This window comes from Neomonachus schauinslandi, chromosome 7 (assembly GCF_002201575.2).
Source record: "Neomonachus schauinslandi chromosome 7, ASM220157v2, whole genome shotgun sequence".
Lineage (NCBI taxonomy): Eukaryota > Metazoa > Chordata > Mammalia > Carnivora > Phocidae > Neomonachus > Neomonachus schauinslandi.
Window position 1 is genome coordinate 87,115,343 of NC_058409.1, and position 15,382 is coordinate 87,130,724.

A 15,382-nucleotide genomic window follows, 5' to 3' on the forward strand; every position below is an offset into this window, starting at 1 on the left:
TGCCTCCGTTCCTCCCACCCCCTCGCTGACACCTTGCCCTCCTCCACAAAAGGATAGGCTACGCGGCACATTTCAGTCAAGGGGGAGAAACAGGACTTTGCACCCTTATGTAAATGATAAGCATGGATGAATTCATGGCGCGCTCAAGCACCGTGGCTTGGTAATGGCACACAAAGTTTAAAGTTGCAGGAGTGAAGCCTGTGGGGCCTGCCAGTAGGCCCAGCACATGTCACATGCAGAATCTAAATGTGAGATCAGTCCTCAGAGCCCCCCTGAGATGAGCCTTGATGGCAAGCTTTGGACGTGGGGTAGAAACGGGGATAGATTTCTTTTTTCATCTTCTTTTACTTCCTCAACTTTGCTGTTTTGTCATATTTGTAAACCCATTAGGGGGAAAAAAAAAAGAAGTGTTCCTTCAGAATGTGACATTTGAGCTGGCACCTTTCCAAGTGTCACTTTCCTTAGTGTGAAAGGGAAATGATATTAGGACCGAGGGGAGAGCAGGTACTCCTCGGTTGTGCTGTTAGTATGAACCCTGCCTAACCCAGCTGTTTCTGGAAGGGGGTGCCTGCTCACTTCACCTCTTATTAGTCAAGTGATTTCTCATTTCTCTGGGCCCCAACATCCCCTCCGTGAAACGAGTTTGAGGGTGTCACTTTGCAGTGCTGTCTCCATCTTCCTCAGCCTGTCACAGACCAAGGCACAGGATGGTGGTAAAGAGGGGCTTTTCCTCAGGGAGATGGCTGGTTCTACACTCGGGACTGTGGTCCCCCAACTCACCCTGCTGGTAAAGTCCTGGAGCCTTCCCGACCTTGGACTACAGCTCCCAGCATGCCCCGAGGGCCTCTCGGGCCAAGTCTCGCGTGCTGTGACGAGACCTCGGAAGGCTTTACGGGAAGGCTGCCGGCCGACCCGGCGGCCAGTGTTCCCTGGTTGGTACCTGGGGCCTTCGGTGTCGCCACGGGCATAACGCCGCTCACATCATGGCTTGGGTCCCTACTGCGCCACAGCGTCTCGTGAGACGTGGGTCCTCAGAGCCTCTTTAGTGCTGGAGCTCGGGCGGGGGCGGAAGAACAGGTAACCAGACGGACCGGGCCTGGACCTCCTTGGGGCTGCGTCCTTCGCGCATCCGAAGGGGCGCGCCTCTGGCCTCTCCACCAAGGCGCTGACCCGGGGCTTCTCGGTCCCTCTCCCTTCTCCCCTCCCCAGGCGCAGAGCTCGGCCCGACCGCGCCTTGCCTCTCTTGCCCCACCATCTGGAGTCTCCCAGTGGGACTTCTCTCTGATGGCCCCTCTGCATCCCCCGCACCGGGCCTCGCCTCGGCTTCCTCAGACTGGCCTAGGCCGTGACCCTCGTTCCTCGCCCTCACCCCCATGCCTCCGCCTTGCCCGGCCCTCGGAGGACCTTCGGCTTGTGCCCGGCCCCGGCCTTAATCCCCTTTTTCCTAGTCTCGTGGGGCGGGAGGGGTTGGGTCAGACCTGGCCTTTCAAATCCAGGTGGCTTTGTTCCGTATCCTGTGAAGGAGCTGCGTGAGCTCTGCGGGGGGAGTGGGAACAGGGAAGGGGAAGTGGAAAGGATGTATGTGGGTCTGAATGCTTCCTGGACCCGGAGGATGGCTGAACTTTGGTTTCTTCGATGCTCTTTAATGAAGAACTAACTAGTTTGTCCCCTGAACTTAATCAGGTAGAGGGGCAGTGTAGCAAGTTGAAAAGCAAATAACTTGGCCTTTTCAGGGTTTTGTTTTAATTCCCCTGAAAATGGGGGTGGAACTACCTGCCTTGCAGATCCGGCCACTTGTCTGTGATCTTGGACAACTCACATAAACACATCTCCTGATTTTTAGTTTCCTTCTTTTAAAATTTTAGGGGATAAATAATGTGTGCTTTGCAGAGTTGCTGCAGGGTTAAAATGCAAGGTAAGTGTTGTATAAAACCCTTAGGAGTATTAGTGTTAGCAACAAAGAATGAATTTACCCATTATGGTATATAGCCCGTTGCTGTTGGTTAAGTAAGTCCTAACTTACTTAAATATGATGTGTATAATCACTCTTTTTTTTTTTTTTTAAGATTTTTTTTATTTATTTGAGAGAGAGAATGAGAGAGAGCACATGAGAGGGGGGAGGTCAGAGGGAGAAGCAGGGAGCCCGATGCGGGACTCGATCCCGGGACTCCAGGATCATGACCTGAGCCGAAGGCAGTCGCTTAACCAACTGAGCCACCCAGGCGCACCTGTATAATCACTCTTGCAAGGTTGTGGAGAATACATGAAGGTACAGGAAGGTGTTTGGCAGACTCTGAAAGGCTATACCAATGCTGGTTGTTTGTTATTCTTAGAACCTCTGAAATGGATGGACTCTTCCCAAGCAGATTTGCTCATTTGCAGCAGCTGGACAATGTTCCTCATTAATACCTGTCTGTCAGCATAATCGTCACATCATCTCACTCGGGTAAGGTGACCTTTTCACAACATATAGTGTCTTTGTCACATCACAGGTGTTAAGATCAGCCACAGGTGAGACCTTTGACTTTCTCCTTTAAAAAAAATTTTTTTTAATTTCCTTTGGCATGTTTGTCACCCATTGGCTCTTTTATGTGTGCTTCAACCTTGTAAACAAGCCATAAAACTCTGTGTTCCTGTCAGAAGAACAGCACTGGAGCTATTCTTTGGTGTTCACTGTAAGAAAATGCCCTTTGTTATTTTTATTAGGTGGCAGGGACTCAGCTCCGAATTCTATATAGAAAAAGCATCTGGATCCCAGTCTTTCAATGGCTTCGAGACAACCAGAAGTGCCTGGTAAACTTAATTCTTTTTGATAAAGTCTTGCTTTGCCCTTAATGTTTTAAGCTAAATAGAAACCACTTTTCTTCTCAACCATATATTAATGGTTACTTTCTGCCACCAGGCAAGTATTTAAACTTAATAGATTGGCATCATTTAAATATTACTTTATTAACCACCCAGCCAGGGTATGAACCCAAACCCTAAATTGAAAGAGAACAGTCATTTCATACTTAAAGGTATGCCAAATTTGTCACTTTCCTACAGATATCAAATAAGAATTCAGAATAAATTGTTTGGTTATTGTAATATGTACCAAACGATTGTACTTATTCCCCTTTTTGGAGGGGATTGGGGGTGGGCAGAATGGAGGTCTGGGCAAAAAGGCACCGGCCTGATTTAAAGGTAGATTAAACTTGGGCGGTTAGGAAAATGCTCACAGCAACGTTTAATGAATCCTGGGCCTGTGTAGGGCAATACTTTCTGGGTTACTAAAGTCATTGATCCCTCCCAGGACTGTTTTAGTGGGAAGGGCCAGTGATTTTTAATCAAATCTGAATCACTCAGGTTTTGATTCTCAGTCAGATAGTGCCTCTCTCTCAAGGTTGCTGTGAAGATTAAGAATAACATATGTGAAACTGTGAGTTAAAAGTTAGTGATGAATATATATTTACTGCACAGACAATTTTTTGGTCTCTCTCTGTAGGAGTATATTTCCTACTGAATTTTAGCTGACTTTATTATTTTTAGGAGGGCTATTGGGATGGCTGCTGGGAGGAGTCTTTAAGATTTTTTTTTTTTTAAAGATTTTATTTATTCATTTGAGACACAGAGATACAGAGAGAGAGAGCATAAGCAGGGAGAGAGGCAGAGGGAGAAGGAGAAGCAGGCTCCCTGCTGAGCCAGGAACCCGATGTGGGGCTCGATCCCAGGACCCTAGAATCATGACCTGAGCCGAAGGCAGATGCTTAACCATCTGAGCCACCCAGGCGCCCCTAAGATGTTTTGAAATTGCTCCAAATTAAGTGGATTAATAGAGGAGTTTCCCCCATGTCTCCTGATGTGTATCCATCTCTGGTCTCTAACATCATCAGTTTGTGTTTTAGTTTGTCTTCCACTGTTGCTGTGATTACCATAAACTCCCTGTAATCATCTGGGCCATAGGATTGCGCCCATAAGGTTAAAGCTTTGTAGCGTGGGGAGCATGGAGTGTTGCATGTAAAGTGTGAACACTGGCTTAGATCTGTTATGCAGTCCCCACCTTGCTGGCTGGGTGTCACTTAAGACCTATGCCTCAGTTTCCTGAGCTAGAAAATGGGAAGAATATCTGCCTAATGAGGGTCAGGTAAGATGAGGGATGTAGCTGCCCAGCAAGGAAGGGTATTTGGTAATCATTATTTGCTTATATGTTTGTTTTAATTGAGAGAATACACATATCATAAAATTCCCATTTAAAGTGAACCATTTAGTGGTGTTTAGTATATTCACATGGTTGTACAGCCATCACCACCATCTAATTCCAGAACATTGCATCACCCCAAAAGGAAAACCTTGTACCCATTAGCAGTGACTCCTCCTCTGTCCCATCTCAGTCTCTGGCAACCACCAATTCTTTATTTCTGTGGATTTGTTAGTAATTATTAATAGTAATAAAAATGATAGCTGCTTGTTCTCCTTTCTGTTTAAATGAGTGTCTTTGCTGGTTTGGGGTTTATTGCCATTGAAGTTGATGTCTTAGAGAGTTATGATATAATTTTAAGCAGGAAAACATCCTGCTGAAGGCAGGATCTGGGCATCAGTTCTGCTGTGAAAGGATTAGCAGACAAACAAAATGAACTTTGCTCCCTGGTCTGGCAGAACTGAGAGTGCCCTTGAAATAGGGTGCCTGCGTCACAGTGGGCCATTCCACCAGTCCGTTCCAGTGAACAGGAATGGCAGGATCGACTGGCAGTGTTCTATGAGTGGTTGTCAGCAATTTCTGTGATGGAAATTGGCTCTGCTGTTTAAGTCATACAGAGTGCTCGAAACTAGAGGTGACACTGGATAGCAAATTGTTTTAAATATTTCTTGTAATAGCACTGTTGGTTTTCTTTTGGTAAAGTTAGGTAGGAAGGCAGAAGATTTGCAGTTGAGCCCCAGATGGCTACTTTCTTTCTTTCTTTTTTTTTTTTTTTTAAGATTTTTAAAAAATTTATTTATTTAACAGAGATAGAGAGAGAGCATAAGTAGGCAGAGCTGCAGACAGAGGGAGAGGGAGAAGCAGGCTCTCCGCTGAGCAGGGAGCCCGATGCGGGGCTCGATCCCAGGACCCTGGGACCATGACCCGAGCCGAAGGCAGTCGTTTAACCGACTGAGCCACCCAGGCGCCCCTCCAGCTGGCTACTTTCTGTATGAGCTTTGGCAAATCACTTTACCTCTAGGCCTTAGTTTCCTTATCTATAAAATGGGAGCAAGAACTTCATATCTTCAGTCCTGCATGAGTTGAGAGCCGTGGCATTGCTGTGGAGTAGCTTCTGTGGCATAAAGAACATAGCTTTGAAATCAGATAGGTTTGGATTTGGATTCTAAACTGTACTTTGAAGTTGTATGAGCTTGCGCAAGTAAATTTAAATTGAACTTTGTTTTTTCTACTCCATAAAAGTGGATTAGGGCTTCTGAATGGGTAAAATGGAGAATTCAAAGTGTCAGGTGTAAAGAAAGGACTTAGTACTATTACTTTTCCTTGAGTGGATTAGCTGTTCCAGAACAAGCTATTGCTCTGTCCCAGAATAAGAGTGTTTGAGAGCTTTCCTGTCTAGAGATGAATTTAAAGATACTAGCATGTTCCACTGCTGACCCATCCTGACAGGTATCTCTGTTCTTAGCTCTTGAGCCTAGTGGGCCTCTAGGCAAGATGTCCCTGCCCATCGGGATGTACCGCCGGGCATTCAGCTATGATGATGCCCTCGAGGACCCTACACCCATGACTCCTCCTCCATCGGACATGGGCAGCATCCCCTGGAAGCCAGTGATTCCAGAGCGCAAGTATCAGCACCTCGCCAAGGTATCTGACTCCACTGACTGCTTCTGGCAAGCCCAACCTCTTCGTTTTCCTTCCTCTGCTCCAGAAGCCTTTCAGTGGCTCCTGGCCCCGTAGAATTGGGCCGTCACCAATCCTTGTTATGTTTTCAGTGCCTCAGCTGGAGTTGGTGGACCTTTTTTTCCTTGTGAATTCAAACTAGAATGGCTATGTCTTTTTTTTTTTTTTTTTTTAAGATTTTACTTATTTATGTGAGAGAGAGAGAATGAGAGAGAGAGCATGAGAGCAGGGATGCTCAGAGGGAGAAGCAGACTCTCTGCTGAGCAGGGAGCCCGATGTGGGACTCGATCCTGGGACTCCAGGATCATGACCTGAGCTGAAGGCAGTCGCTTAACCAACTGAGCCACCCAGGCGCCCTCTTTTTTTTTTTTTTAAGATTTTATTTATTTGACAGAGAGATAGAGAGAGAGAGCACAAGTAGGCAGAGCAGAGGGAGAGGGAGAAGCAGGCTCTCCGCTTAGCAGGGAGCCTGATGCGAGGCTTGACCCCAGGACCCTGGGATCATGACCTGAGCTGAAGGCAGCTACTTAACCGACTGAGCCACCCAGGCGCCCCAGAGAATGGCTATGTCTTCTACCTGAGACTCTTCTGTGTCATCCCCCTACCCCGTGATCCAACCATGCGAATTATTTAAGATTTCATGCACTTACTGAGGATCTTATGCCTCTAAGTCTTTGTGTCACACTGCTCATTGCCTGGAATGTTTATAGTCCGCATCCTGTTCTCTCACCCCTCTTCCCACTCCAGCTGCCTGATAAATGGTATCCTTTTAAGTCTTAGCTCAGACATCTCTTCTGTGAGGATTTTCCTCCATCCTCTCGATAAGACTACTACCTTTCCCTTTGAGCTCTCCCCTGTATCACGGACCCCTGTCATAATCCCTATGTTATTTTATCACTTCCCATTAGCTTTTTGAGGTCAGGGGCCATGACCAATTTTGTACTCCCATCTGCAGTATCTAGCAGAGGACCTGGCATAAAGTAGATCCCCCCAAAAAATGTTCATTGGGTGATTGGGGGAAAAATTGGCTCTTTTTTGAACACATGCTGTGCTTTTCCTCATGCTGTTCTTCCTGCCTCAGATGCCTCTTCCCACTGCCATCCTCTGTAAAAGCTTCTCTTTCGGGCGCCTCTTTCCTAAGGCCCACCTGACAGACAGACACAGACAGGCACGCACACACACACACACACACACACAGACACCCTAGTTGCACCTTGATCTGCTCTCCAGCCCTTTTGTGCAGTTTGGCTTCATAGGTTCTCACATGCTTGGAGCAGGCATGCTTCCTGACTGCAGGGGCTGTGTCTCCCTCGCCTCTGACTCTCCAGCTGCCGAGCATGCCCAAATAAACTAGGCCTGCCAAATTCGGGTGAGGCCATTTAACCTGCAGCTAGTTTCACTGAACTTGAGCCCTGTGACATCCCAGGGTGGGGCAGGAAGTGCACTGCAAGCAGCTGCTGAAGCAGACCTGGGTGTGAATCCCCTAAGGGACTATGTACTAGCAATGACCTTGGGGACACAGCTTCACTCCTGAGTCCCAGTGTCTCCCATCAGAGATGAGAATATTTTATATCATGGAGGTGTTGTGGGGATTACATAGAAGAGCATTAAAAGGCTTGACACATTGGGTGTGTAGCTGATAGTGTGACTCCTGGCTCCTTGCTTAACTTTCACTTGGTAGAACTATATTTATTCCTTCCTTTCCAGTGAGGGCCCCCTGCCCCTGCCATGAAGCCCTCAAATAGGGAGCTGCTTTTATGAAAGCATCCCCTACAGCTCTGGGCGGGGGCAGTTCCCTGGGTCAGTTATCTACTGAAATCTGACCCAGTCATTTGTTGAAGAGAAAACATTTAGTGTAGAAAGTACAGGCAGTGCTAGGGAGAAAGGGCCCAGCAGCCTGGCTCTGAGGCCAGAGCAGCGGACTCCAGGGACAAAGGCAGAAAACAAGCATGGCTTCTTTTTTTTAAAGATTTTATTTATTTGGGGCGGGGGGGGGGGGGGACGGCACAGGGCGGGGGGGGGGCAGAGGGAGAGCGTCTTTCAAGCAGACTCAGTGCTGATGGAGCTCGACTTGGGGTTCGATCTCACGACCCTGAGATCATGACCTGAGCCAAAACCAGGAGTTGGATGACTCGGCCACCCCGGCGCCCCAAGCATGGCTTCTGATCGTGCTTTGAAGGGGCACACCCATTTCATTGGAAAGGCTGCTGCTTACTCCACTGGGCAGGGGATGGGCTTCCAGTTTTCTCGCGCGCCCCAGCTGGAGCAGTTGACAGTCTGGGACAGCTGCTCTCTCAAAGGAAAGCTTGGCTTGACTCACTGCACGCATTCTCTCGTTTGTCCTATCGGTGTCCAAACCGTCAGCCACGCTCCAAGTAAGAAAACAGAGATCCCTTTTACTGGAGCAGGGTTACAGCTAAAAGATGTAAATCCTGTTTTGTAACAGGGATGCAGCATTTCAGTACTTTCTTCTGCTGTCCTCCTTTTGGACCATCTTTCTCCTCAGTTCCTTTGGAGAAGCAGAGAACAGAATGAACACAGTTCTCTTCTCCCTGCTGCTCCTGAGCATGGTGTCCGGTGTTTAGATTACAGAAGGTGCTAGGTTTTAGCTCTCTCGTGTGAGAGATTGGAAGCTACTTAGATTTTTTTTTTTTTTTTTAAGACCATCATTTGAACCTGCAGAGTCATGGGCATCACAGTGTGGTCTTGGGCACTGGCAGCATTAGCATCACCTGGGAATTCGCTAGAAACATGACTTCTTGAGCCGCCAACCCCCTGGCCTGCCCAGATCAGCTCTGGGGTGCGTCCAGCCATCTGTTTAACAAGTCCTCCTGTGGGATTTTGATGCTCAGCAAAGTTCGAGAACCACTGAACAAATGCAGTGATGAAGCAAAAGCCAGCATAGTGCCTGGTACATGGTCGGGGCTGAGTAATAAGTGTTTCTTCTGCATTCTTAGGGACACAATAGTATGGGATATTGGACAGACAGGGGCTGGGAAGGTAGTAGACCTCAGTGTTTCAAATTCTGGTTTTCCCACTTTTACAAATTCACACTATGCATATAATGTCTTTGTGTGTTGTCACTATGGATAATACCTATGTAATTGGGTGGAGACAGCCATCCCGCCTTCACATATTTCCTTACGTATCAGAGGAAAGGTATTTCAGTAACTTCTCCCCCAAAGGAGTAAATCTGGTTATGTGACTCCCCTGCCCTGCTCAAGCGCCTCCTTACCTCTTTTGAACAGACGGAGGAAGGGGAGGCCAGTGTCTCCTCCCCTGCCATGACCCTGTCATCGGCCACTGACAGTGTGGACAAAGCCCCTGTGGTGAAGGCTAAAGCGACTCATGTCATCATGAATTCTCTGATCACAAGTAAGCACTTTGCATCCTTAGAATAGAATGCGGTAGGGGTGGGAAAGGTTTGGGCTTCCTGCAAGCTGGCTGTGCGGGATTCTGCAGCCTCCCGTGCCTTAGCATGGCATGGCCTGACTGCCTGGCACTTGTCCGCGTGGTTGCTGATGCCCCGGTGTCGAGGATCCGTTTAGGTGGGAAGATTTGCCAAATATGAAGCATCTCAGTTAATTTAGGTTCACTCCTGCTGCTTTGTTGACGACAGTCTTATTTTCCCACATGTGTCAGTGTGGCATCGGGCAGTTGACTTAACTCTTGAGACTGTTTCCCTGTCCATGAAATGAGGAATCTGGCTGGTAGGCTGAGGGGAGGTTTAGATGGCCCCAGTGCTCGGTGGCTGGGAGCCGCTGCTGTGACTGTCTCAGGCTCTCCTGGAGAAGGTGACACACCGAGGCATCTCCCACCTGCCCTGCACTTCTTCTTTTTCTTCTTCTTCTTTTTTTTTTTTAAATTGAAATGCTCAAAGTTGTTTCTCTTCCTGGACCTGAGGCTAGTTTGGTGTCTCAAGCATCTTTAGCTTTAAGAATGTGGTTTGCGGTTCTAATGAGACCAGAAAACGAGAGGTTGCTTTTCTTTTTCTTTTTTTCCCTCTCTTTTAAACGTTGTAACAAATTAAATGAGCTTGTCGGTGCTGGAGGGCCCTTCTGGATGCTGTGGGGAGTTCACCACCTATTAGATACAGAGCTCTGCAGAGCACAGAGAGGTTCTTTGGTTGGCTCAGTTTTGAAGTTGGAAGCTCTTGTTTATCTGCTCCGGGAGGGCATCAGCCTGTCTTGGGCAGTTCCTGGAAAATTCACCTAAGAACCAAAAGTCCAAACTCTTACTCGGACTCTGTTTTTATTCACACATAAAGGCACCGTTTGAATCAGCAAATACCGCTTGTAGTTTGCCAGCTTGAGAACGTACTGTGGCGGCGTTCGAGAGCTTAGCAGTGCTCTTTTAGCCCAGCATTAACTTCTCCATGGAGAAGACTGCTCATCAGCAGTACGGAATGTTGTAACAGCCCCCGTGTGCCGTGTCACTCACATCCTTAGCTGGTCTAGTCACTTCCACTTTTAAGCATATTTTTATATAATCACAGGTAGAATAGACGTACCGTTCTATTTTTCTTAACTGATACTGCCATGAACTTTGTTGCTCTAGTCTTAAATTAAAAAAACAAACAAACAATAACTGCATTTAAAATCCTGGTATTCAGTAAATCCTGCTTTTTACATTTTCAGGTAGGCTACCTGGTAAGACTGGAAAACATCTTTATGCATTTTTTTTCTGTGCTTCTATTTTTAATGATAATAAAATCGTTCCTTAGAAGGGGAATGACTAAGTCATAAAGGACATCTGGTGTCTAGGCTTTTGGTCCACAGCTGCCACATTCCTGGATGAAGGGGAGTAGTATGTAGTGGGGGTGCAGTTGAAGCTGTCAGTCATTCCACGGTATAACTGACTTACTGAGGAGATGTCAGGTCAGATTGACCTACCACTGAGTTCGGCCCGTCTGTTAGGCCAGGCACCGTGCCGGCAGATCTCACACATGGGAAACGTGGGGTCTGTAGGCCTTGGCTAGTTCAAGGCATGTTCTCTGTGGCTTGGGTCTAATTGGTACGTTGGTGCCGTCCAGCCTAAAAGTGGCCTGTTTCTCTTTGGTGGAAGTCTGTGCATGGATGACGAGGGTGGTGAGTCTGTCTGAGGAAGATTTACGCTTGGAGAACTTGCACTTTTCTGAATGTCAGCTGCCTCCTCCATGTTGCGTTTCGAAATACAAAAAAAATGTTCCCTGGAGGTTATCCGACACTCCCTTTGGGAGTAACCTATTCTTAGCTCGGTGTGAGGGAAGGCTTCCTTCTCGTTAGAGACCTTTCGTATGAGGTTCAGCATTACTGCTGTGGTGCTTGTCTGGGGGACCCCTCTTCCTCAGATGGTCAGTGTGGTCTCTCGCGTCTGGGGAGAAGAGCGGATGTCCGTGTTGAACCCCCCCAGTTTGCGGGGGGAGAGGGGGACGGGCATGACTGTCATCTCCTCTGTTCCCAGAACAGACCCAGGAGAGCATTCAGCGTTTTGAGCAGCAGGCAGGGCTGAGCGATGCTGGCTACACACCCCACAAGGGCCTTACCACCGAGGAGACCAAGTACCTTCGAGTGGCAGAAGCGCTCCACGTAAGCTTGTTTCTTAGGAACTTTAAAAAAGCCCTCTCCATTCATAGCTTGAGATGTGGCTGTGGCTTAGACGTTACCGGCTCATTTAGCTGGGCGTCGTGGAGAGCAGTGGAAAGAACCGGGCGAGCAGTTCAGTGCTGGATTAGTCCCACCCTGGTGGCGCTTTCTGGTTGAAAGCTCCAGAGCTGTTAGCCTGGCGGTTTCTGCTTATCCGTCTATAAAGTGGGGGTATCCGCCTTATTTCCTTATGGTTAGGAGGAGCAGCTGAGACTCTGAGCTTACACATGTGATGTGTGTGAGCACGTTATGAACAACGAAGCAGGTACTCTGTGTACCAGAGTGACCAACTTTGAGGGAGAGGAGAATTGGGCAGTCTTAACAGAGGTAACACTTCAGCAGGAAAGGAACATCGTGCTCTGTGTTTCCTTTTTACAACATTAAAATCAAATGTAGAATTGAAATGTTTCTGCCTTTTCATTTCTAAAATGGTAACCGAGTGAAGAATAATTTTTGATAAGGTTAATGACGACTAAACAGTCGTATGAATGAGAGTTTCAAGGGATTTTCTGTCGGGGAATACCAGTTGGTACTTAATAGTGCCTTACGACCTATGAGGCACTTGTGTTCACTTAATCTTTGTACTAATCCTTGGAGGGAGATACTATTTTTTTATGTCTTATAAATGCAGAGACAGGTCCAAGGTTGTATAGTTAACCAGTCACAGTACTAGAACTCAAGTCTCCTGATTCCTTATTTCCTGGTGGTTTTTTTCCTCCATATTCGAAAGTTGTCTGAGAATCTGGCTCCTGAAGGGGCTCACGAGGGGGATCATGATACACAATATATAGAAGGATATACAATAATATAGATCTGGTGGCCTGTGGGCAAGGATATGAGACATTGTGGATTGTTTGCATTTCACATGATTCTTTGCATCCTAAGTGTAAAAACCACTGCTGTAGGGGATCAAGGTTGGGTTGGTGACCAGCTTAATCTCTCAGATAAGACAGATACTTCCGGAGAGGGGCACTGTCAGTCTTTGAGAACTTCCCAGGATAGATGTGAGTCAGAATTCCTCAATTGAGCAGTTCACTCTGTATAATGGTAGAGTTGACTTTGGCCCATTTTCTGCATCTTGGCCACATGAGTAGAACTTGAGGATGGCTGAAATGCCAGCTTACATAAATTGATACGGTGAGTGAGAACATTTAGACATGCTCATTTGTTTGTAATGTAGCTTGGGCTCACTAGACATGGAGCACAGAGACAGTGGAGGGGCCCTGACCTAGAAGAACTGAGAAGTAGACTTGTCTCTCCCTTCCTAGACAGCTAGTCTATATGTTAGGGGTGTGTTTACAATGCCCAGGGCACCCAGAGTGACTGGCCATGGGAGGGAAAAGGGAGAGAAGGGGACAGGTGCCACAGAGAAAGCATTTAGCTGGAGAGGAATAGCATGCCTGAGTCTTGGCTTTGAGACACTGGGAAGGGCAGGGCTTGTAGCTGGTGGGAGAAGCAGCCTGAGAGTTCAAGGCCCTACTTAAAAGGCCTACAAGGCCTCCAGCTTGAGTTCTGGTTCTTCCACTTACTGGGCAAATAAGTGGGAAAATTACTTCTCCAAAAGTAAAAGCTCTAGTGTAGTATTTAGTGCAGAGCTGTTTGAGATATGTTGTAGAATGAATAGATTTTCTTAGAGGGGACTTTTGTCTAGTACGGCAAAATCAAAGGAGTATCTGTTCTATAATCCAAAATTATTTTACCTACTAATGTGTTTCCTTTTGCCTGGTGTTAAAGTGTGAATCAAGTTATTTATACCCAGACTAGCTATTTTATATTTGCTCTCATTTTAAAGAAGTTTCTTTTCTTACCCATCTGAACAGAAACTAAAGCTACAGAGTGGAGAGATAACTAGAGAAGAGAAGCAGCCGGCCTCAGCCCAATCCACCCCAAGCAGCAGCCCCCACTCCTCCCCTAAGCAAAAGTCCAGGTGAGCGCTTCTGGTGAGCCTGCCGAGCTGCAGTGTGCTTCTAGAAAAGCTAGTGCTGCATACAAAATTGGAGTTTAAGCCTGTGGTTTCAGAGGGAGAAGGGGGAGTTGACAGTTCCCAGTCTCTTGGCATGAGATACTTCTAGAGGCATAGGAAGGGGATATAAGGATATGCTTTATTCTTTCCCTTCCAGAGGCTGGTTCACTTCTGGTCCTTCCACAGCCTTGCCTGGCCCAAATCCTGGCACCATGGATTCTGCCAGTGGGGACAAGGACAGAAACTTGGCAGATAAATGGAGCCTCTTTGGACCAAGATCCCTCCAGAAGTCTGATTCAGGTAAGACTGCTCCTTCAAAAAAAAAAACAAAAAACAAACCCATGTGGGTGGCATTTTACCATGTATATTGGGGGCTGCCTACTAATTTTGAAATAATTTGCTTTTTGGTTTACTTCTGTAGGAGGTTTTGCCACCCAGGCTTACAGAGGAGCCGAGAAGCCTTCTCCGATGGAACTGATCCGTGTTCAGGCCACCCGAATGGCTGAAGATCCAGCAACCTTCAAGCCACCCAAGATGGACATCCCAGTGATGGAAGGGAAGAAACCACCACCAAGGACCCATAATCTCAAACCCCGTGACTTAAATGTGCTCACACCCACTGGCTTCTAGAGCTCTTTGTATTCCAGGGGCTCTGGATAGAGGGTGTCTTGTACCCAACTCCCCTTTTACCTTGGCTTTGACATAGGAAAGGTTTTTTTTTTTTTTTTTTTTTTTAAACTTCTTAAACTGAGGCTAGAGCTGGAGATGTAATTGGTTTTCGAGAAATGTTAGTGCAAAGCTTGTCCTTGTGTGGAAGAAGCCATTTTGTATGGTTTAGTTTAAATAATCCCAGCAGTGATGTATGGGGGACCTCGTTATTCATTTTGTATCATTTACGTTAGACAAGATCTTTGATCATTGCTTACCAAGTAAATAATGTTTGTGTTGTTCCGGAACTGAGGCTTCGTGATTTCTTTACCACTATAAACATGTGTATGGACAAATCATGGAGTAGAGGTGTGCCCAACTAGTTGAGACTTTGACCCTCTTGACCCTGCACTTCTGTGTGCTCCAGTCTTGTCAGCTGGGGGACCTGAGATCTGTTTGGCAGCCAGACTTGGCAGGGATCCCCCCTTCCTGTGCTGAGACTGGAGTGTCCTTGTGTTTGGTAGGCCTTACAGGTCACTTCGTCCTGCAGCCGTGTCTTACCAGAGCACCTCTGGCCAGTGCTGTTGGAGGGATGCTTCGCTTTTATGTGTCACAGAACAAACACTAGCCTTGCATATCCTATTTTGCACTTTTAAAATGAAATTAATTTACCTCCAATTTGGTTGAAAACTTCCTACGGGAGAAAATTCAGTCCACTGGTGTGGTATAGATAAATGGATGTTAAACTTTTTTCAAGTACAGAAGGTGGTACCTACATTTAGATGGTAGTCTTGAGGTTCATGTGAAACTAGCGTTACCCTATTTTGATTTTTTTTTCTCTTTTGATTTTCTTGTTCAGGCCAGGCATAAGACTTTTTTTTTCTGGGAAGTGGAAGAATTTAAAAATTTTCTACATGAAATCATTGCTCCCCAGGAAGAGCTGCATACTTTTATAAATATATGTTACTGAGGAAAGGAACTAAGGAAGCCACTTTATTTCTCCTCACCATGAATGTGTTCAGTCATTGTCTTAAACGCTGTCTCAAATTCCCACTGTTTTTTTGTTTTTTGTTTTGTTTTTTGTCTACGTAAGGAGCTGAGCTGACTTTTCCATCGAGAAGTCCTGGAGTCTAAAATGATCAGAATAATTAATTTATTTGTGTCTTCTGTTATGCTTGTATCTCTTATTTGTTTTGACAATAAACTTCTTAAACTGCTTTCTCAAATGTGGATAGCCTTTGTGTGTGTGTGTGTATGTAATTAAGAGTTGTTCTTACATTCTGCCTACTC

The 15,382-nt window shown here is 46.5% G+C and overlaps 1 protein-coding gene across 2 annotated transcripts; it reads left to right on the forward strand.

Annotated features, from left to right (window-relative positions):
• The first annotated feature begins 854 nt into the window (after nucleotides 1-854).
• Nucleotides 855-15,304, forward strand: KIAA1191 (KIAA1191 ortholog). 2 transcript variants are annotated; one of them, XM_021698554.1, is made up of 9 exons: nucleotides 855-1,077; nucleotides 2,334-2,446; nucleotides 2,707-2,793; nucleotides 5,643-5,821; nucleotides 9,106-9,232; nucleotides 11,300-11,424; nucleotides 13,302-13,408; nucleotides 13,602-13,744; nucleotides 13,866-15,304. In XM_021698554.1, exons 3-9 carry the CDS (start codon nucleotides 2,766-2,768, stop codon nucleotides 14,072-14,074), a joined length of 918 nt encoding a protein of 305 aa, XP_021554229.1. In that variant the 5' UTR covers nucleotides 855-1,077; nucleotides 2,334-2,446; nucleotides 2,707-2,765; the 3' UTR covers nucleotides 14,075-15,304. The 2 variants fall into 2 exon arrangements, with proteins under 2 accessions (XP_021554229.1, XP_021554235.1); XM_021698560.1 differs by lacking the exon at nucleotides 2,707-2,793 and having other exon boundaries at nucleotides 889-1,077.
• Nucleotides 15,305-15,382: the final 78 nt, after the last annotated feature.